The sequence below is a fragment of the Alosa pseudoharengus genome, unplaced genomic scaffold, assembly GCF_046254945.1.
Source record: "Alosa pseudoharengus isolate Yale_2024_CS ecotype anadromous, Long Island Sound unplaced genomic scaffold, YU_APseudo_1.1 YU_APseudo_1.1_scf_23, whole genome shotgun sequence".
Lineage (NCBI taxonomy): Eukaryota > Metazoa > Chordata > Actinopteri > Clupeiformes > Clupeidae > Alosa > Alosa pseudoharengus.
Genome location: NW_027468685.1, coordinates 2,024,797 through 2,048,130, shown reverse-complemented (window position 1 = coordinate 2,048,130; position 23,334 = coordinate 2,024,797). Strand labels below are relative to the sequence as shown.

At 40.1% G+C, this 23,334-nt stretch overlaps 1 protein-coding gene across 1 annotated transcript in view; it reads left to right on the top strand.

The window, feature by feature from the left end:
- The first annotated feature begins 14,754 nt into the window (after window positions 1-14,754).
- Window positions 14,755-23,334, top strand: part of tmem64 (transmembrane protein 64) — a 46,720-nt gene continuing 38,140 nt past the window's right edge. The window contains exon 1 of the mRNA XM_076301103.1: window positions 14,755-16,211. Within this exon, the coding sequence (XP_076157218.1) occupies window positions 15,507-16,211 (705 nt within the window). The 5' untranslated portion in view covers window positions 14,755-15,506. The remainder of the gene's footprint in view (window positions 16,212-23,334) is intronic.

Sequence of the window (23,334 nt, the reverse complement as noted above, 5' to 3'; positions counted from 1 at the left end):
TTCAACACCATAATCCCACAACAACTCATCTGCAAACTTGACAAACTGGGACTCAGTACCTACCTCTGCAACTGGCTACTGGACTTCCTCTGTCAGAGGCCTCAAGTAGTACGTGTTGGCAACAATATCTCAAGCAGCATCACACTGAGCACGGGGGCCCCCCAAGGCTGCGTGCTCAGTCCGCTGCTCTTCACCCTGCTGACGCATGACTGCACTGCAACCTACAGCAACAACCACATAGTGAAATTTGCTGACGACACAACTCTGGTGGGTCTCATCACCAAGGGCGACGAGACTCAATACAGGTTGGAGGTCGACCTTCTGACCACGTGGTGCAGGGACAACAACCTCCTGCTGAACGTCAGCAAGACCAAGGAGATTGTTGTTGACTTCCGGAGAGGTCACACCCAACACCTGCCACTGACCATCGACGGTGCTGTGGTGGAGAGAGTGAGCAGCACCAAATTCCTGGGGGTGCACATCAGTGAAGACCTCTCCTGGACCACCAACACTGCATCACTGGCGAAGAAAGCTCAGCGCCGCCTGTAGTTCCTGTGGAAACTCAGGTGAGCAAGTGCTCCACCAGCCATCATGACCACATTCTACCGAGGCACCATTAAGAGCATCCTCTCCAGCTTTATCGCTGTGTGGGGCGGAAGCTGCACTGAATACAACAGGAAAGATTAGAACACAGCTGGAAGGATTATTGGTGCTTCACTCCCCTCCCTGAAGGACATTTACACCACCCACCTCACCCGCAAGGCGACCACAATTGTGAGTGATGCAAGTCACCCCGCTCACAATTTGTTTGATCTACTGCCCTCTGGGAAGAGGTACAGAAGCCTGCGCTCCCGCACCACCAGACTCACCAACAGCTTCATACACCAGGCTGTTAGGATGCTGAACTCTCTCCCCCTCTCCCCTCAGCTACATAACATCCTGGACTTTGGACCCACAATGGCTGCCTTGCACTACTCCACTTGCACTACTCCACTTGTACACTTGCACACTTTGCAACTTGTTGTTGTTGTCCTGTTGTCCTGAAAACACTTCTGAACACACTTCTGCTGCTCTTACATAACTTGCACCACTATGCCACTTGCATACTTAGGTCAAACAGAACTACCTCAGCCATTTATTGGCCTGACTTTTGCACTATTATATTGACTGTCTACTGTATGCACAATTTGCTGCTCTTATTTCTTCATTGTATGTGCCTTCTTATTTACTTGTTATATTATTTACTTGAATGTTATGTTTGTCTGTGGACTTAATTGGTAAAATATGTCTTGTCTCCACCGTGGGATAGTGGGAAACGATCTCTTTGTATGTCTTGACATGTGAAGAAATTGACAATAAAGCAGACTTTGACTTTGACTTTGTAATATAATGTAACGTAAATGCTCTAATGCAGCGGTTCCCAAACTTTTCCCCCCGCGGACCACCTTCTACATCCTGACTCGGCTCGCGTACCCCCACCATCCAACACATAAAAAAGTAACTCATTCTATTGACGCATTCCAGGCATCGTTGTTTAATTAGCCGCCCTACATGATAACATAATCAAAATGTGCAACTGGTCTATGAGCTCTCACGTTAAAAAAAACAGTGGAGAAGCACATTAGAATGGTTAGGTAGCATCTCACTGCAGACCACGCACTGTGGCTTTGGCCAGTCTGCTCCCAATCCATCATACTTTCGCTTTCTTCGCAGTCTTTTCTGTCTCGTTCTTTTATCCCCCTGCGCTCCATCTCCACCTTCATTAGTCTGCCCCCCATCCCATTCCATCGTTACCTGTGTCCTGCTCTGTTTCTCTCGCTTCTCCTCTTCGATCGCTTTAATTAGGCCTTTTGGACAGTGTCCCTGTTTTTAGCCAGTTTTCCATGTTTACGCAGCCTTCTACCTAGCCTATACTTCAACGAAACTAACGCGCCAGATTCTGGCTGCCCGCAGGAAATCAGGTGTAGCCTATTGTGTGTAGCTTATTTTTTAATGAAAACATACCCTATTATAGAGTTTACAAATTATTTCCTTTAATTTCACGTTTCCATATCATTATAACCCGATTCGAAATTATGTATTATTTATGAATTTATTAGAGTATTAATTAATTAATCATTTTTAACTCCTTTCCGCCATTGGCCTTTTCATCTCGCGTACCCCCTAGTGGCAGCTCGCGTACCACCGGGGGTACGCGTACCACAGTTTGGGAATCCCTGCTCTAATGTAATGTAATGTATAGCTTAATGTAATATAATGTAATGTAAATGCTTAATCTAATGTAATGTAATGTAAATTCTTAATCTAATGTAATGCAACAAAACCTGGCCTAGGCTAATTTATAATTATTTATTGCGTAGGGGCTCACAACCAATAGGCATATATTTCTATGGCATGTGGTACCCGCTGTTGAATGCTATTTTCTTTGGCATATGTAAGCTACACATTAAAACATTCATTCATTTAACATTTCATCATATTGTTACAGTGCATGAAAATGCACTGTACTGTTCTTCCTAGGCAACAACTTCTTATTATTATTATTCCGCTTACCACTTTTTCCGTACACTATTTCTCTTGAACAGTTTAACTTAAAAACTTCATTCAAACTTTGTAACGTAGGTATTCAAACGGACAAAGCTGCTATGTATTTTTCATCTTTGTAACTTTTATACTTTTTAAACTATTAAAGAAAAACTTTTTAAAATTCCCCATAGACTTAACATTGCCGATTATGACATCATAATACGGCCATTAAGCAATTAGAATCCTATGGCAGGTGTTAAGGCCACCTGGATCTCAACTGCCAGTCTCAGGCTTTAAGCATACAAACTGGCCCTATTAAGACTACACATCCTGTTCAACTGCTTCCTCTGCCAAAAAATGTTTCAAAATAAAAGTCCTCACTACAATATTTCACTGTTAAACAATTTAACCCTTTAAACTACTGAACTTTTTAACTGTTTAGCCATTGTAACTGTTACTTGTCATCAACTATGACTCCTACCCACTGTAGCTAGTTAACATGGTTAGCATAGTTAGCATGCTAGCAAGTTAGCATGTTAGCATTTTTAGCAAAACTGCTAAAAATGATTAGCTAAGTTAGCTAAGTCACATGGTTAACATTTTTAGCAAAACTGCTAAAAATGATTAGCTAAGTTAGCTAAGTAACATGGTTAACATAGTTAGCATGCTAACATTGTTAGCATAGTTAGCATGACTACTAAAAATTATTAGCTAAGTTAGCTAAGTAACATGGTTAACATAGTTAGCATGCTAACATTGTTAGCATAATTAGCATGTTTAGCAAAACTACTAGAAAATGTTAGTTAAGTTAGCTAAGTAACATGGTTAGCATGCTAACATTGCTAGCACTGCTATAAAACATTAGCTAAGTAGCATGGTTAACAGAATTAAAAATCTTAGCATAACTGCTAGCAAACATTAGAGCCGTTCAAACTTTCAGTTATCGTCAAATATCTACCTATGCACAGCCATTAAACTATTTGAATATCAACATTCACTCAACTTCCAGTCTGTCAACAACGTTTAAGCTATTTACCTTCAACTTTTAAACGGTCTACTTTTAAACTATCATTAAACTATCTATTAAACTAGCTGTCTATCAACAACTTTTAAACTATCTACTGTCTATCAACAACTATCTACATTCAACTTTTAAACAGTCTACTTTTAAACTATCAACTTTTATTAAGCTATGCAACCACCATGCCTATCCTAGCATCACCGTAGTAACCATCTCTGTATTATCTGTTTTAACTATACATGATATTTTACATCACAACTTTAGCATTTTCATGCACTGGTAATTCCTTGGAATTGCATTTCTAGTTATTATTATTCCGCTTACCACTTTTTCCGTACGCTATTTCTCTTGAACAGTTTAATTTAGAAACTTCATTCAAACTTTGTAACGTATGTATTCAAACGGACGAAGCTGCTATGTCTTTTCAACTTTGAAACTTTTATACTTTTTAAACTATTAAAGAAAAACTTTTTAAAAATCCCCATAGACTTAACATTGCCGATTGTGACATCATAATACGACCGTTAAGCAATTAGAATCCTATGGCAGGTCTTCAGGCCACCTGCAGCCTCAGGCTTTAAGCATACAATCTGGGCCAATTAAGACTACACATCCTATTCAACTGTTTCCTCTGCCCAAAACTGTTTCAAAATAAAAGTCCTTACTACAATAATCCACTGTTAAACAATGTAACCCATTAAACTACTTTTAAACTATCATTAAACTATCTATCTATTAAACTAGCTGTCTATCAACAACTTTTAAACTATCTACATTCAACTTTTAAACTTTTAAACTATATACATTCACTAGCTGTCTATCAACAACTTTTAACTTGTCATCAACTATGTCAACACTTTTCTCAACTATGACTCCTACCCACTGTAGCTAGTTAGCATGGTTAGCAAAGTTAGCATGTCTATCCTAGCATCACCATAGTAACCATCTCTATATTAGCTGTTTTAAATATACATGATATTTTACATCACAACTTTAGCATTTTCATGCACTGGTAATTCATTGGAATTGCATTTCTAGTTACAGTGCATGAAAATGCACTGTACTGTTCTTCCTAGGCAACAACTTATGTTTCTTCTTATTATTATTCCGCTTACCACTTTTTCCATACGCAATTTCTCTTGAACAGTTTAACTTAGAAACTTCATTCAAACTTTGTAACGTAGGTCTTCAAACAGATCGGGTTGCTATGTCTTTTCAACTTTTATACTTTTTAAAATATTAAAGAAAAACTTTTTAAAAATCCCCATAGACTTAACATTGCCGATTGTGACATCATAATACGGCCGTTAAGCAATTAGAATCCTATGGCAGGTGTTCAGGCCACCTGCAGCCTCAGGCTTTAAGCATACAATCTGGGTCAATTAAGACTACACATCCTATTCAACTGTTTCCTCTGCCCAAAACTGTTTCAAAATAAAAGTCCTCACTACAATAATCCACTGTTAAACAATGTAACCCATTAAACTACTGAACTTTTTACATTCAACTTTTAAACGGTCTATTTTTAAACTATCATTAAACTATCTATCTATTAAACTAGCTGTCTATCAACAACTTTTAAACTATCTACATTCAACTTTTAAACTTTTAAACTATATATATTCACTAGCTGTCTATCAACAACTTTTAACTTGTCATCAACTATGTCAACACTTTTCATCAACTATGACTCCTACCCACTGTAGCTAGTTAGCATGGTTAACAAAGTTAGCATGTTAGCATTCTAGTTAGCATTTTTAGCAAAACTGCTAAAAATGATTAGCTAGGTTAGCTAAGTAAAATGGTTAGCATAGTTAGCATGCTAACATGTTAGCATGCTAGTTAACATTTTTAACATAACTGTTAAAAATTATTAGCTAAGTTAACTAAGTAACATGGTTAGCATAGTTAGCATGCTAGTTAGCATTTTTAGCAAAACTGCTAAAAATGATTAGCTAGGATAGCTAAGTAACATGGTTAACATACTTAGCATGCTAGTTAACATTTTTAGCAAAACTGCTAAAATGATTAGCTAGGTTAGCTAAGTAACATGGTTAGCATAGTTAGCATGCTAACATGCTAGTTAGCATAACTACTCAAAATAATTAGCTAAGTTAGCTAAGTAACATGGTTAACATAGTTAACATGCTAACATTGTTAGCATAGTTAGCATGTTTAGCAAAACTGCTAGAAAATGTTAGTTAAGTTAGCTAAGTAATATGGTTAGCATGTTAGCATTGCTAACACTTCTATAAAACATTAGCTAAGTAGCATGGTTAGCAGAATTAAAAATCTTAGCATAACTGCTAGCAAACATTAGAGCTGTTCCAACTTTCAGTTATCGTCAAATATCTACCTATACACAGCCATTAAACTATTTGAATATCAACATTCATTAAACTGCTAGAAAACGTTAGCTAAGTAGCATGGTTAGCAGGTTAGCATTGCTAGCACTGCTATAAAACATTAGCTAAGTAGCATGGTTAGCATAGTTAAAAATCTTAGCATAACTGCTAGCAAACATTAGAGCCATTCCAACTTTCAGTTATCATCAAATATCTACCTATACACAGCCATTAAACAATTTGAATATCAACATTCATTCAACTTCCAGTCTGTCAACAACTTTTAAACTACTTACCTTCAACTTTTAAACGGTCTACTTTTAAACTATCATTAAACTATCTATTAAACTAGCTGTCTATCAACAACTTTTAAACTATCTACTGTCTATCAACAACTTTTAAACTATCTACATTCAGCTTTTAAACAGTCTACTTTTAAACTATCAACTTTTATTAAGCTATGCAATTACCATGTCTATCCTAGCATCACCGTAGTAACCATCTCTGTATTATCTGTTTTAACTATACATGATATTTTACATCACAACTTTAGCATTTTCATGCACTGGTAATTCCTTGGAATTGCATTTCTAGTTATTATTATTCCGCTTACCACTTTTTCCGTACGCAATTTCTCTTGAACAGTTTAACTTAGAAACTTCATTCAAACTTTGTAACGTAGGTCTTCAAACAGATCAGGTTGATATGTCTTTTCAACTTTGAAACTTTTATACTTTTTAAACTATTAAAGAAAAACTTTTTAAAAATCCCCATAGACTTAACATTGCCGATTATGACATCATAATACGGCCGTTAAGCAATTAGAATCCTATGGCAGGTCTTCAGGCCACCTGCAGCCTCAGGCTTTAAGCATATAATCTGGGTCAATTAAGACTACACATCCTATTCAACTGTTTCCTCTGCCCAAAACTGTTTCAAAATAAAAGTCCTCACTACAATAATCCACTGTTAAACAATGTAACCCATTAAACTACTGAACTTTTTACATTCAACTTTTAAACGGTCTACTTTTAAACTATCATTAAACTATCTATCTATTAAACTAGCTGTCTATCAACAACTTTTAAACGATCTACATTCAACTTTTACACTTTTAAACTATATAGATTCAACTTTTAAACAGTCTACTTTTAAACTATTATTAAACTATCTATTAAACTAGCTGTCTATCAACAACTTTTAACTTGTCATCAACTATGTCAACACTTGTCATCAACTATGACTCCTACCGACTGTAGCTAGTTAGCATGGTTAACATAGTTAGCATGTTAGCATTGCTAACATTGTTAGCATTTTTAGCAAAACTGCTAAAATTGATTAGCTAGGTTAGCTAAATCACATGGTTAGCATTGTTAGCATGCTAGTTAGCATAGTTAGCAAAACTGCTAAAAATGATTAGCTAGGTTAGCTAAGTCACATGGTTAGCATAGTTAGCATGCTAACATTGTTAGTTAGCATAGTTAGCATAACTTAAAATGATTAGCTAGGTTAGCTAAGTCACATGGTTAGCATAGTTAGCATGCTAGTTAGCATAACAACTAAAATGATTAGCTAGGTTAGCTAAGTCACATGGTTAGCATAGTTAACATGTTAGCATACTAGTTAGCATAGTTAGCTAACTACTAAAAATTATAAGCTAGGTTAGCTAAGTCACATGGTTAACATAGTTAGCATATTAGCATTGCTAGCATAGTTAGCATGTTTAATAAAACTACTAGAAAATGTTAGTTATGTTAGCTAAGTAGCATGGTTAACATAGTTAGCATTGCTAGCATAGTTAGCAAAACTACTAGAAACGTTAGCTAAGTTAGCTAAGTAACATGGTTAGCATGTTAGCACTGCTATAAAATATTAGCTAAGTAACATGGTTAGCATAGTTAAAAATCTTAGCATAACTGCTAGCAAACATTGGAGCCATTCCAACCTTTTAGTTATCGTCAAATATCTACCTATACACAGCCATTAAACTATTTGAATATCAACATGCATTAAACTGCTAGAAAATGTTAGCTAAATTAGCTAAGTAGCATGGTTAGCATGTTAGCATTGCTAACACTACTATAAAACTTTAGCTAAGTAGCATGGTTATCATAGTTAGAAATCTTAGGATAACTGCTAGCAAACATTAGAGCCATTTCAACTTTCAGTTATCGTCAAATAGCTACCTATACACAGCCATTAACCCTTTAGCCGCCAGGGTTTAAAAAGAATAAATTGGATTTGTACATCAAAATTTCAAAAGGCCATGGCTTGCAAGTGGTCAGAGATAAAGTCCTACTGTAAATGTGAAAATCATTTAGTATGAACAGAAGTTTATGATATGATAATTTACTCATATAATTTGCATATTATGACGTCACTGGATGGTAACCACCGTGAATTATGCACATTTCAGTAAATACTAGATGTTGAACATATTTGAGCAGTTTTACTTTCTTTTTTTGTCATTTCACCGACATAACAAATGAACAGGAATACAGTCACATGTAAACCAACAATAGTAAACTATTACTATAATCACAAACCCTATGCTACTATACAATAAAGTAGCCTGGTCAAATCAGTTCCATATCGCGGGTGACTTTGTAGTTCTTCAGAGCCCTATTTTTACAACCCCGGCTGTCTATACCACGTCCATTACGGACACTATCATCGCTATTGCCACTGGCACCTCCAGCTATGTTGGGCAGAGGGTCGAAATAAGCTTGGTATGCTTAGTGGACACTAAAATCGCAAGGACGCAAAGTCGCAAAGACGTACCTCCATTCACAGACGCACCGTGACTATCAGTCAATAGACGATCGATCATATTCTCCAAAAGGCAGATATTCTCCTTCAGAATCAGAATAGGTGAATAACACATCCAAGACTTCATCACACGTGAATTTTTTTTTTCAACATTTGGTGTATTTCTGCTTCAATTTGTGCAAAACTATGGCCCGCATCGCTTCCGCGTTATGGAGGAAATGCACGTCTTCTTCGTGTGTTTCTCGCGTGTTTTCGCGAGCTTCCTGAAAACTTGGAAAAAAAAGGTTGAGCTTAAATCGAAGCTCTGGGTGTCTGCCAACTAGTGGTCAAGAGTACAAATGAGATTTTACACTGTACTCGCGTCTATCGTTTGTTTTATTCAGTAATGACGCTTGTCGCAATATTGCGACATGGGCGGTTAGAGGGTTAAACTATTTGAATATCAACATTCATTAAACTTCCAGTCTGTCAACAACTTTTAAACTATTTACCTTCAACTTTTAAACGGTCTACTTTTAAACTATCATTAAACTATCTATTAAACTAGCTGTCTATCAACAACTTTTAAACTATCTACTGTCTATCAACAACTTTTAAACTATCTACATTTAGCTTTTCAACAGTCTACTTTTAAACTATCAACTTTTATTAAGCTATGCAACCACCATGTCTATCCTAGCATCACCGTAGTAACCATCTCTGTATTATCTGTTTCACAACTTTAGCATTTTCATGCACTGGTAATTCCTTGGAATTGCATTTCTAGTTTATATAGCCACCCCTCCCAGGTGGTGAGGATCTGTGGTGTGAAATGTTGCCTCATCAGGCCTAATGGAACATTCTGACGCAGCTGCGGTCACCGCCTGGTCACACCTGCGTGTCCAGAACAGCCTATACGATAACAGGAATGATCCAGAACACCCTATACCATAACAGGAATGATTGCATGGTCACACCCGCGTGTCCAGAACAGCCTATACGATAACAGGAATGATCCAGAACAGCCTATACAATAACAGGAATGATTGCATGTTTCGGTGTCAGTTTTCTCCTCCCACAAGAGTAGCATCTTCACAGTGTTATCAGGGCGGGCTTATAAGGGAGACTCTAACACTGATTAGAGTGCTTGCTTTGCCTATGCCACAAAAACACCTCGCTCCCATCTCAGGACAGAGATTTCACAAATGTTCATAACAAAATAAGGAAATGTTTGATCTGGGACCTATTATGGCACATCTGAACATCGAACTAGAATCGGCATTCTGTTTTATTAGCATGATAAATAGCCTAATAGTAATGTTATCAAAAGTGACATGCCAAGTGACATCATGAGAGTGAAAAACATGACGATGTGACGTAACCTCAGCCTTGGCCTAGAGTACTTTCATGACAAGCTAATGGCCTTGGCCTAGAGTCTGTGGATGTAGCCTGTCATGTTGGACAAGCTAAGGCGTACAAAGGTCAAAATGAAAATGTGTTGAAATGTTCACGCCTGCCATAAAACCAGCTAGTCCACTGCTTGCCAATGTAACGCTTTTTATTTATGAAGACACAAATGAAATGTGCGTGAATAAAGACACAACATTTGTGTGAATAATAAAAAATGTAAATGTAAATCAGGTTTCTTGGCCAAGTATACTGGCGTATACAAGGAATTTGGTCTCTGCATTTATCCCATCCGTGAATAGTGAACACACAGTGAGGTGAAGCACTACTAACCCGGAGCAGTGAGCTGCCTTATCAAGGGCGTAGGTTTGGTCTCAGCTTTGGCGGGGACATATCCCCAACTCCTGTTGTCACAATACCAACATTATTGTCATCAGTGTTGGGAAAGTTACTTCAAAATCGTAATGTATTATGTATTACTCATTACTGTCATTTCAAAGTAATTTGTTACATTATAATATTACTGTATCTATTGTATTACTTTTAAGTTACTTTTACCAAAATATCTAGAAATATGGATTTGGAATTCTAAATGCAGTTTATTATGGAGGGCGATGTGGTATAACATAATGACTCAGCTAGGCTTAAGGCTAACAACAGTAGAATGCAATAGGCGCAGTGATGGCTCATGATGCAATACAAGGAACAATCATAACCAGATTTTTTGTTAAAAGCAGACCAAAGGTCGAATTCTGGTCAATTGTGATAGAAATGCTGTAACTTTAGGCTTAGGCCTACTCATTAAACTCAACAGAGAGCCACTACCTGTATATTGTTCCCAGAACTGGTCAAGACAGGCTACACAGTGCCGCTGCTGGCCATTGTGGTGCCCTAACTGGTGAAGCCTACTTAATTACTTACTTAATTAACCACATTATAATCAATAGGCCAAAATCATAATTGTGTATCTGTGCCGAATTTCGTAAATAGTATGTCATCATCTGGCCAACTAAAAAGATGTAATCTGCCTGTTCCCAGGGATGGGTTAGCCTGGTAAACCAGACCCTGGAATCTTTCAGATTAAGGGTCTGGCCACGAGTAATGAAAATGGCCCAATTCGAGGGGCGGCACCAAGCATGCATTTGAAACTCTCACTGCACACAGTTGGATAACGCTACGACCAATCACAACAATTCAGGGTGTGACGTATCCAGTTCTTGCAAAGGAACGATTTGAGGGCGATTTTCTGCTCCTCTTTTAGTTGAAAAGCCAAATCTAAATCCTTTATTGTAGCGGCCAAAGCCGTTTCAAACAACTGGTGTTCATCGGTAGCTATCTTGCAATGTTTTCTAGATGATTCCGGACGTCGCAGCACCGTCGTCATCAGTGCAGCTCGCCTTTGTCCCGCCTACACCGATTTGATTGGTCCCTCTCGCTCGAGAGGTAGAAAAAATTTGGATCATTGCTCGTGGCCAGAGTATCTTGCGGGCACAATTCAAATTGTGCTCTCGCGAGAACTCTGGATTTCCAGGGTAGGGAGTATTTCTGAAACATGTAATATGTATTTCAAATACAAAATAGTATTTTGCCATTTGTATTTTATTGGGTTGAAGGAAATGGCTCTGTATTTTGTATCAAAATACTTTATTGGTGTGTATTTTTGTATTTTAAAAATACTGCAAAATACTATATGTGAAAAACACAAAAAAAAAGTAGATACTACACACAGGTGTAATGAATAATTGGTAATTAGGCAACAATGGTTTATGTTTATCGCAATCAGCTAATGTGAGAACAGCTGTGTTCAACAACACACAGCTTTTCAGTGACGGCTATTACTGAAGCATCAGCTCTGGTCTGAAGTATAAGTAAGTATAATTATAAGTATATATACTCTTTTGATCCCGTGAGGGAAATTTGGTCTCTGCATTTATCCCAATCCATGAATTAGTGAAACACACTCAGCACACAGTGAACACACAGTGAGGTGAAGCACACACTAATCCCGGCGCAGTGAGCTGCCTGCAACAACAGCGGCGCTCAGGGAGCAGTGAGGGGTTAGGTGCCTTGCTCAAGGGCACATCAGCCGTGCCTACTGGTCGGGGTTCGAACCGGCAACCCTCCGGTTACAAGTCTGAAGCGCTAACCAGTAGGCCACGGCTGCCCTGAAGCACTGGTGTGAAGTCGTACGCAACTAAAGATGAGCAAGTTTACCTGTGCAAGTTCACATAAGGACACCGACAAAGGCAACAATGTCCTATTTTCTCCATGCCAATCTTTAACAGAAAAAATGTCATATCTCGATGAACCACAATGACATAAATAGATGGTAGGTGTTGAGTGTGTTTGAATTCCCTTCTTTGTAGCATCCTTATCTGCATTCCACAGTGGGGAGAAGTTCACCTTGTTTAATTAAATAACAATTCTATTTCCTTATTAGCTGCATACTTGAGGTTGGAGATATTAAGGCACGTCACAAACTAGAACTTCAAGATACATAGCCTTATGATTTTCTTGTTCAGTTCTGCACTGGACTTGAATTACGAAATTCGGCACAGATACACAATTATGATTTTGGCCTATTGATTATAATGTGGTTAGTTAAGTAAGTATAAGTATATATACTCTTTTGATCCCGAAAATGTAATCTCTGCATTTATCCCAATCCGTGAAACACACTCAGCACACAGTGAGGTGAAGCACACAGTAATCCCGGTGCAGTGAGCTGCCTCCAACAACAGTGACGCTCGGGGAGCAGTGAGGGGTTAGGTGCCTTGCTCAAGGGCACTTCAGCCGTGCCTACTGGTCGGGGTTTGAACCGGCAACCCTCTGGTTACAAGTCCGAAGCGCTAACCAGTAGGCCACGGCTGCCCAATTGAAAGCTCTGTCAGTCGTTTTGGATAAGCATCAGCTAGATGACTAAATGTAAATGTAAATTCTTGAATTATTCTTAATTCAGATCACACTACCTGAACTTGCATACGGTATACTATTTGGTATGACAGGGGCCAAATTGTATTGTTTTTTACTATATAGTTGTAATAGGCTCAATGTTTGGGATAAAAAAAGCTTTTTTCTCAGTGCTCAACTGTAATAGCTGTAAGGCCTCAGAAATCTTTGAACGGACCAGGTTGACATCAAATCGGACAAGTAGGGCTAGATAGCCCACTCTGTCGTCCATTTTCAGTAATCTGTCCGTTGAGTCAGACTCGTTGACATGGTGGTGTTCTACATTATCAGCCAGAGACCTTAGTGCAGCTGCAAACTCCTCCATTGCAAGCGCTAACTGGGTAAGACGTAAACACGGAAGTGACGTAGCCTAGTTCCCGCCTTGACGAGTGACTTGACAGATTGCAATGCGTTTGGCAGATTGAATGGCCATTTGAATTTTGCAACACAAAGAGCGTGACCAAAGTGCAATGCAATCACGGGGGGCGCTATTTCTTTTCCATTTGAATAAAATGCCTCAAAACGATGGCAAAACGTTTTGCCCAAAATAATCCAAAATGTTTTCAGGCTGGCATTGACAGTTTTGCCAAATATGTTTTTAAAATGCAATCCTACATTGCACTTTAAATATTAAATTGCAAAAACGAATTGACAGATAAATGATGAAACTGAATATTGAAAATTGAAATGCAAAATTAATTGTACCATGGCAAAATGGAATGCACTTCAATCCATGTTTATTCTATTTTTTAATCAAAATTATTGGAATTGATTTTAGGATTTCATTGTCACTTTGCAGATTAAAATACAATTTGTTGGAAATTATTGCAAATTGCAATATTAAATTGCATAAGGAATTGGCAATTGCATAATGTAATGTCTTTTTGAATTGCATATTGCATTCTCATTTGAATAAAGCTACCCATATGCTTCCATAGGCTGCAGCTCTCTGGGATTTGGGTTCTTCCTAACAAATACTGTATTACGAATAAGGTTAAGGAAGTCTCATTTATAGAATTTACCCAGCTAAGTCGTATATTGTAAAGAGATACAAACTAGATATTGATATGAATTGTAGCTTCTGTCACACCTGTCCGGAAAGTTCTGTACATTTATTTTGGCACTGCCCCTTCACCCACAAATTTTGTCAGGATTTTTGTATTTTTATTTCAGAAAATATTGGTGAAAATGTTGTGCTGTTTTGGAAATGCATATTGTTTGGCTTGTCAGAAGTTGATTCCAAAGAAAATGCACACACATAGGCTACATAATTAATGTATTTATTCTCTTAGCTAAATTTCACATTCATAAATGTAAGTTTATTGGTAGCAAGCCCTCTTTTATGGCCTATAAGAATGAGCTTAAACAGTACATTAATCAACTTAAATTCTGTCATAACCCTAAAGCGAACTGTTACAGTAGTAGCCTGTTCATTTTGTTTTTGATTAGCTTTGTGATCTCTATTATAACCTTCCCTAGCGTCTGAATTGCATACATGTTTTTTTGTCTTTATCTATGTAATGTTGAATCTTTCATGGTACCATCGTGATTTTTAACTTGTACTGTGTTTGTTGATGTACCAATGTTTAATAATAATAATACAAAATAATAATAATAATAAAAAAGCTCTCTGGGATTTGAACTCTGTGTTTCTCGCCTCCCAGACCTCGCGATGTTGGCAATCACATGTATTGCGACGTGGATCACGTGTCAGGGCTACTTGGCATTGTGGGAAACAAACAGAGTATGAATAACGTTAGCGTCAACATCGCTTACTGTTGTGGGCAAACCGAGTATTTGTGGCCAGCTGGAATCATAGCTCACTGCTCGACTTCTGAACATCTGTGATTTGAAGTCTTCGCGAAAGGAACCGCGTCCAGTGTTTTGGGATTCTGGCATGTTGGAAAGGATTGTACGACTTTGAAAACGGAGGGACGATAACGTTGCACTGATTTATGATTATCATAGAGTCGTAAAAGTTGGAGTCATAGCCTACGCTGATTTCATTTTTGCGGACATTTGCTATATCCGCTCAGGCTGGGTATATTTTCAGATAGCCAAACACATACGCACGCAGTGCCGTGTGTTTGTCCGTTGTTGTCCGTCATCGTAGTACATTCTAGCTAGCGAACGTTAACTGTGCTATGAGTATGGCGTTCAGCACCAAGACGCTGCCAGAGCACTTCCAATATGTGTCTTTGATTTGGTATGCGCCTAAAACAGTATTCCCGAGATAAATGCAGCTATGTTGGGAATCGGATGTTATGTCATATAGCGACATCCGTGCGTTTTTTTGAACCATATCACTTCTGTCATATAGGACGCAACAGACTTTCATTTACCACGTCGGTGTAACGTGAAATTAACACTCATCTGATTTGATATTCAACCGTGACGACGGCGCCTCTCTTGGAAGTTAAAGGTTTACAAGGGGCTAATCTAAAGTTGACACCCCGACCCCACAGCATCTGCTCGGTCCCACGACGCCAGGTGTGTCCGGGAGGGCAAACATGTGGAGTCCCGGACCCACGAGCCTGCAGTTCTTGGTGAAATCCGTGAAACATGCCGTGGGCAAAGGGCAGATCCAGCTCAGTCGCTGGCTACAACGGACTACGCCAGAGGCAATGGACTGCGATAAAATCGACATCCTCATATGCAACGCCTTTGACGAGAGGGGCTCAGCGGGGAAGTCCGAGGCGGACCTGGACAGCGCCAGCGAGTCCGGAGCGTCCTTCGCGGCTGACTTCAGGCACCCGTGCTGTATCACCACCTGTTGCTTCAAGAGCGCGCTGCTGGCATGCATCCTTACCGCCGTGTGCTTCTCTTCCGTGGCCCTCGTCCGCCAGTACCTCAAAGACCTGCTGCTCTGGGTCGAAAGTTTGGACAGCCTGGTCGGCGCACTGCTCTTCATAGTCGGACTGATCATCGTGGCTTTCCCCTGCGGATGGGGTTACATCGTGCTGAACGTGGCCGCGGGCTACCTGTACGGGTTCGTGCTGGGAATGGGTCTGGTCATGGTGGGGGTTTTGATCGGGACGTTTGTCGCGCATGTGGTGTGTAAGCGGCTACTAACGGAATGGGTCCTCAACAAGGTCGGGGGCAACGAACAACTCAGCGCCGTCATCCGGGTGGTGGAGGGCGGCAGCGGACTGAAAATTGTGGCCTTAGCCAGACTCACCCCTATACCTTTCGGCCTCCAGAACGCAGTGTTCTCGGTGAGTATGACAAATGGCGCCACTCAGCGGTCACCAAACTGGCACAAGGAGCTGTCAAACTTGACAAAGGCAGTTACAGTGATGTACAGTCAAGTCATTCTAGTTTCTTGTCCTATAGTAGAGTGTGTGTGTGTGCTGTTTGTGCCCCACTGTAATTAGTGTCTGCATTGTTTAAAAGTGATTGACAGTGTCCTCATGTGTTGACGTAATTCTGAAGATGAGCTTTACATTAAGTCAAGTCTAGTCAGAAGAGATCCGTGAGTTGATCCCCACCTTTAATTTTTTATGAGCGCTCAGGTAGCTGAGATGAGTGAGGTGCTGAAAAGGTGTGTGTGTGTGTATGTGCGCGCGTGCGTGTGTGCGGTGTGTGTGTGTGTGTGCTTTGAAATGCCACCTATCATTGACACTTGATGCTCTGAGGGGTGTGAACACACTCGTGGATTCCCCACACATGTCCGATACTGGCTCCTCCCTCTGACTCACACTTGGCGCTCGCTCCAGTGCATTTCTTTGGGCCGTGTGGTGGTATGGTGACCGACTGGTCCTCCTTGTCTGTGTGTGCGTGAGTGTGTGTGTGTGTGTGTGTGTGAGAGTGTGAGAGAGAGACGGGACGCCAGGACAGTCTGGGCACTGAGCCTTCACACAAACACACACACTCACAAACTCACACACACACACATACTCACACACACATGCGCACACACACACACACACACACTCGCAGGTGTCACCACGGCCAAGGGCAGGACACTGCCACTCTGCTCAGGTCTCTGACCCCAGGTCGTGGTGTGGTGACCGACTGGTCCTCCTTGTCACCTTGTTTGTGTGTGTGTGTGTGCGTGCTTGTGTGTGTATGTGTCTGTGTGTGAGAGAGAAATAAAGTATGAGAGAGAGAGAGATTTTGAACTTAGCCTGTGTGTGTGTGTGTGAGAGAGAGAGAAATACAGAATGAGAGAGAGAGATTTTGAACTTAGCCTGTGTGTGTATGAGAGAGAGAGTTGAGTGAGTGAGAGGGAGAGAGAGATTGTGAACTTAAGCAGTATGTGTGTGTGTTTTAGGAGTGTGTGTGTGTGTGTGTGTGTGTGTTTTAGCAGTATTTGTGTGTTTTAGGAGTTTATATGTGTGTGTGTGTGTGTGTGTGTTTTAGGAGTTTCACAATGTGTGTGTGTGCACGCATGTGTGTGTGTGTGTTTTAGGAGTTTCACAATTATTTATTTTTTACTATTTGCCTGATGTTAGTTGTGGGTGCTTCGTTTTTACATGGTTAGGCATAACAAAAAAATTTCTTGGGTTCCGGTTTCCGACCGACCCTGTCAATTTATGTGCGACCAAAATTTATTTTATGAGCTTGAGGAAGAAATAACACTAAATAGTGTAGGCTACATTAAATAAATCCACAAATAAAAGGTGAACTATAATTACATTAATTACCCCTTGCGTTATGTATAGGGATGAGCGTTTTCTCTCTGTTACAAAGTAGCCTATGCACAGCTGTTCACGAAGACGATTGTTTTCGTCACTTACCAAGGCACTCGCAATTTTGTCCAAACACCGCAACTTTTTCGCAAATTTGACCAATAATCGTAGTTTCACCGTGAAATTTCACCTACCGCAACAGTCCCTCACGCAGAATATTGAGCCAGATGGCACACTCACTTCTGCACCTTCTGCACATGACACCAAAGACTGCCCTAACGTGTTCGTTCCTCTGCAGTTTTGATGACAATAAATAGAAGGCTAACGTTAATGATCTGCTTACTTGCATCTCTCAACCTGGTGTTGCTAACCTACCTAGGCTATGAAAGTAAGTTAATTAAGGCCTACTTGGTTTACTGACATTTGAGTAGGCTATGCAACCCATTGGCAAACTTTTACCTGGATATGTCCTTTTAGCTTATGACATGTTTGCTAGCTTGTGGGCTTAGTTTGAGTAGTGCTACCAAAATCATAGAAAATAATAAAATTGCAAGACATTTACCTCTTCCGTGAGTTGATCCCCACCTTTAATTTTTTATGAGCGCTCAGGTAGCTGAGATGACTGAGGTGCTGAAAAGGTGTGTGTGTGTGTGTATGTGTGTGTGTGTGTGTGTGTGTGTGCTGTTTGTGCCCCACTGTAATTAGTGTCTGCATTGTTTAAAAGTGATTGACAGTGTCCTCATGTGTTGACGTGCTGAAGATGAGCTTTACATTACGTCAAGTCTAGTCAGAAGAGATGAGAGTTGATCCCCACCTTTAATTTTTTATGAGCGCTCAGGTAGCTGAGATGAGTGAGGTGCTGAAAAGGTGTGTGTGTGTGTGCGCGTGCGTGTGTGTGCTTTGAAATGCCACCCATCATTGACACTTGATGCTCTGAGGGGTGTGAACACACTCGTGGATTCCCCACACATGTACGATACTGGCTCCTCCCTCTGACTCACACTTGGCTCTCGCTCCAGTGCATTTCTGAGCCTCTAACCCAGGGGTCTCCAACCTTTTTGGGAATGAGGGCTACCTGAAGACCCGAAATCATATGGAGGGCTACTCATTTGAAACAAACATACCCTCACCCCTTTTTTGCGAGGGTAGTCCTCCTAAATAATAGGGATATGTGATTTTTACTTTTAAATGATCAATATTGTGTAGGCCTATAAGTCTTTATATATTAAGCAACTGTATTTTCAACTTTAATATCAATAGCCTATGCAACACTAACAACATTTTTGTTCAGTTTGTTCATTTCAAAGTTTGCATGGGGAATGTAATCCAATTTTATTTAACAAAAAAAACTATTTTTGTGCAATTAATAATTTGGGTTACAATTTATACACACCCACCATTATGAATTCAGGGGTTGTTTAAGTCCTGATTTCAGTGGACAATTCGGTTTTAACATTTCAATAGTAATCGCCCATACCACCCTAACATATGAAAACTCCTTCCCTACCGACCCATGGCCTCAACTGACAACCAACAGGAACCAAACCTTTTTTTTTTTATGCCTTATCCATAGCAAAGCTGATCTTATTGTTTACATGGTTATCCATAGCAACCCTGATCTTATTGTTTACATGGTTATCCATAGCAACCCTGATCTTATTGTTTACATGGTTATCCATAGCAAAGCTGTGGGGTATACTACGAATCTCGATTAGTGGGTTAGCGAGGTATGTTGCACTAAAAGCCAGGGTATGCTGTGACACGAAAGTGGATCGGTTTTAGTGTCGCTATATCACCATGGTATCTTATGCTGTCAACCAAACCTGGTCGGGAAGAGGTTATGTGCTAAGTTATAGCTCAAATCGTGTAATCTACCGCCCACTGACCAATCAATTGTCTTAAAAACGAAGTTCTCACGTGTAGGATTCTGTCATATATCTTACAAGTGGAGCTCCGCCTCTACTAATATTTTGGATATCGAATGCGCTTTAATAGTGCTGTGCGTGTAAATATCCCACTATGGACGTGCATACCATACAACAACTGATGACGATTTATTTGATGTTATAGGTTAGACACAAAAAATGACCGCAGTGTAGATTAAGCTATCGCTCATGAATGCGGAAGTAATTGTTTTTAAATAGAGGTGTTCTTGTGCGTCTCCACGTTTCACGATTGGCCAACGTCATCCCAACACCGAGAAAGCGCACAGATCTGAGCTGAAAGCCTAGTTTGACAAATATATCACATAACTGCTATCGTAGTATCACTTAACATATACCCCTGAGTCAAGGCTTTGTCAAGCCTCAATATGTCTACATAGCCTAGATATGTCTAACGTGCTTCGTAGTATACCCCACTGATCTTATTGTTTACATGGTTATCCATAGCAACGCTGATCTTATTGTTTACATGGTTATCCATAGCAACGCTGATCTTATTGTTTACATGGCAGGGCTCCAGACTAACTTTTTGCACTGGTTGCACTGGTGCGCCTAACTTTTTTTCTTAGGTGCACCAGCACAAAAGTTAGGTGCACCCAAATTTTCACCGCAGCAGGTTCACTTTTTTTCCTTAATTACTGTCCTATATAGGTTGTCCTATGACTTATGATTTACAATTCTACAAGAAAAGTAACTTAATGAAGTGTTGGTGCTTTAAGTGCTTCACTGAGCTGAAATTTAAACTTAAAACATCTCAAGATGAATTAAATAAAAATAACAGTGAGTAAATTAACAGTGCACGTCTTTTAAGGGCTTCAAACTGCACATCTCATGGCTCAATGTCTTACATACTATCCTTCATGATCTTTAGGCCTTGGCTAAACCAGCTCGCCATGCTAGCATCTTCCATAGAAATGTATTTGAGCACAATTCAAAGAGATGCCTGGGGGATTTTTATGTGATTTTGCAATGATGATTGCAATAATCATTTGCCAGTCCCACAATGCAATTAACTTTTTAATTTTAGTATTTTAAAATTTTCAATAAGAACATCACTATGGTTAATGCAGTAACGAAATGGTAGGCCTATTATTATAGGCTATTGCAATGACTTGCCATGCTCGATCTAAATGTGTCCATTCAATTCACCGTACACAATGACCACAGTTATACATGCAGGGAATATTCGGGCTTTAAATGTAGCAGCGATATTTGGTTTGCGCCAAATACCGGATTAAATTGATTGATGCCATCAGAATGAGTTTACACAACTCGCGCGCAAAACGAATATTGCTGTTGAAAACCGGGTTACTCCCTGCATGTAACTGCGGTCAATGACGCACTCCTTTTCGTTTCCTTTTTCTGTATCTCTGTCGTTCGTTAAGACGTCTTTTAATCTGCAATGACTCCTATAAATTTGGCGCAAGTGGCATTCCTGTACGTCGGGTTTACGTTCAAACTATTTTTCTGGTGAATAATTATTTCGGACTGAACTTGGTGAAGGGAAGTTTCACTAGGCCTATCGTAGGCAACGATAAACTTGATCATCATCTCGGGCTCGTCTGATCGGTTTGCTGCTGCCAGCCGCCGAAAGGCAGTGGGGAGAGGGGACATTTATCTCGGCCTATGTGACCACACTGTAATGCAACTACATCCACTCTGTTTATATGACGGGTCTCTGACCTCTCTCTCTCTCTCTCTCTCTCTCTCTCTCTGCAGCACACGCATTTTCAAATTTACACACAGGCACTGGGCCACTGCCAATCAGAGGGGAGGTCCCGCCCTTCACTATCTGTGATTTGTTTAAACCACGATATTGGCCAAATATGTGTCTGTTATTGAACCAAAGGTAGAGTTTCAATGCGGACACTTTTTCCTCTCTCGAATAGCTGGTCGCACCGGTGCGACCTCCGATTTTTTTTAGTCGCACTTTTGAAAAATTAGGTCGCATATGCGACTAAATTGGTCGCACTCTGGAGCCCTGCATGGTTATCCATAGCAACGCTGATCTTATTGTTTACATGGTTATCCATAGCAACGCTGATCTTGTTGTCTACATGGTTATCCATCTTTTAGTACAGCAGTGTAGAACTTATATGCTACTGTGGAACAGTTTTCAGTCTCGGAACAGTCTCGTTTTTGGTGACGTATGTGATTCTGTAGGCTAATGAACTAAAGTGTGTGTGTGTGTGTGTGTGTGTCTGACAGAGAGCTGTGTGCTCTGGTCATTCAGTGGTCATTCAGTGTTTGTGTGTGTGTTTGAGACGATTTGTTTATGTGTGTGTGAGAGAGACAGAGAGATGTATGACATTTTTGTGCCCCTGTTTGTAAAGTAAATTGATGCAGAGCAAACCTTATGCAGCCGTGGCCTACTGGTTAGCGCTTCGGACTTGTAACCGGAGGGTTGCCCGTTCGAACCCCGACCAGTAGGCACGGCTGAAGTGCCCTTGAGCAAGGCACCTAACCCCTCACTGCTCCCCGAGTGCCGCTGTTAATGCAGGCAGCTCACTGCGCCAGGATTAGTGTGTGCTTCACCTCACTGTGTGTTCACTGTGTGCTGAGTGTGTTTCACTAATTCACGGATTGGGATAAATGCAGAGACCAAATTTCCCTCACGGGATCAAGTATATATACTTATACTTATACTTATACTTAGTTTTAGAAACTGTGGAGTTTTAGGGGCTGTGTAGTTTCAGGAACTGTGTAGTTTTAGGGGCTGTGTAGTTTCAGGAACTGTGTAGTTTTAGGGGCTGTGTAGTTTCAGGAACTGTGTAGTTTTAGGGGCTGTGTAGTTTCAGGAACTGTGTAGTTTTAGGGGCTGTGTAGTTTTAGGGGCTGTGTAGTTTTAGGGGTAGCCTCTCCAGTTAGTAGAACTGTCGTGTCTGATTGCGCACCTTTGTTGCAAACCGCTGTAAGGCCGTATGGACTGGACCAGAGCCGTATAAAAAGAGAGTTTGCGACACTCTCGTCGTCGCCACGCGGTCACGTGGTTCACGTACGAACAGTTCCAAACAGCTCTTTGCGTGTCGTGTTATTTCAATGGGATAGACAGCAGCGAGTGCGTTATTGAACGTGAAACATTACAACAAACCAAAAACGAGTGTTATTACGTGTTAGCATGCTTACATTATAGTGTCAATTATATATTGCGAGTATAATTAGTTTGCAACATCAATCTAAAATATGTTCTTTGGTAGTTCTAACATTGAACGTTTGTTTCCTTGCTGTTATTGGATTCCTACATTTGCCTGTATCACGCTACATATACTTTACTTACATTGTCAAAACGTAGGCTATGCATTTTGTATCCTTTGATGAGTGTTATGGGAGGTGTGGAAGATGCTGGATCAACACAACTCCATTTGTGTAAGGGCCCCATCGTGTGGACCTCAAACATAAAAAAATTATCTTATCTGACCATTCCAGTCATATATCGCACACCCTTCTTGTTCTCTGCATCCTTGGTCCTGGATAAGCAGAACAGGCACAGTGGAGAATGGAGGGAGAGAACAAAGCAGGTAACACTCAGTGTATACTTGGGACAACACATTAAGTAAGTAGCAGAAACCTAAGCAAGAGGCCATCTCCAGCAAGAGGTCAGCAAGAGTTTTACATACCCATACACAGCTAACCATTTGCAAGGCTGGTTGGGAGTGCCACAAGTCCACACAAAAACTATAACAATAACAACATGAAGAATGATTTTGTTGGGGATTACTTTCAGAGTGATCTATGCCCTATTAACCTGACTACACTTTTCAGTT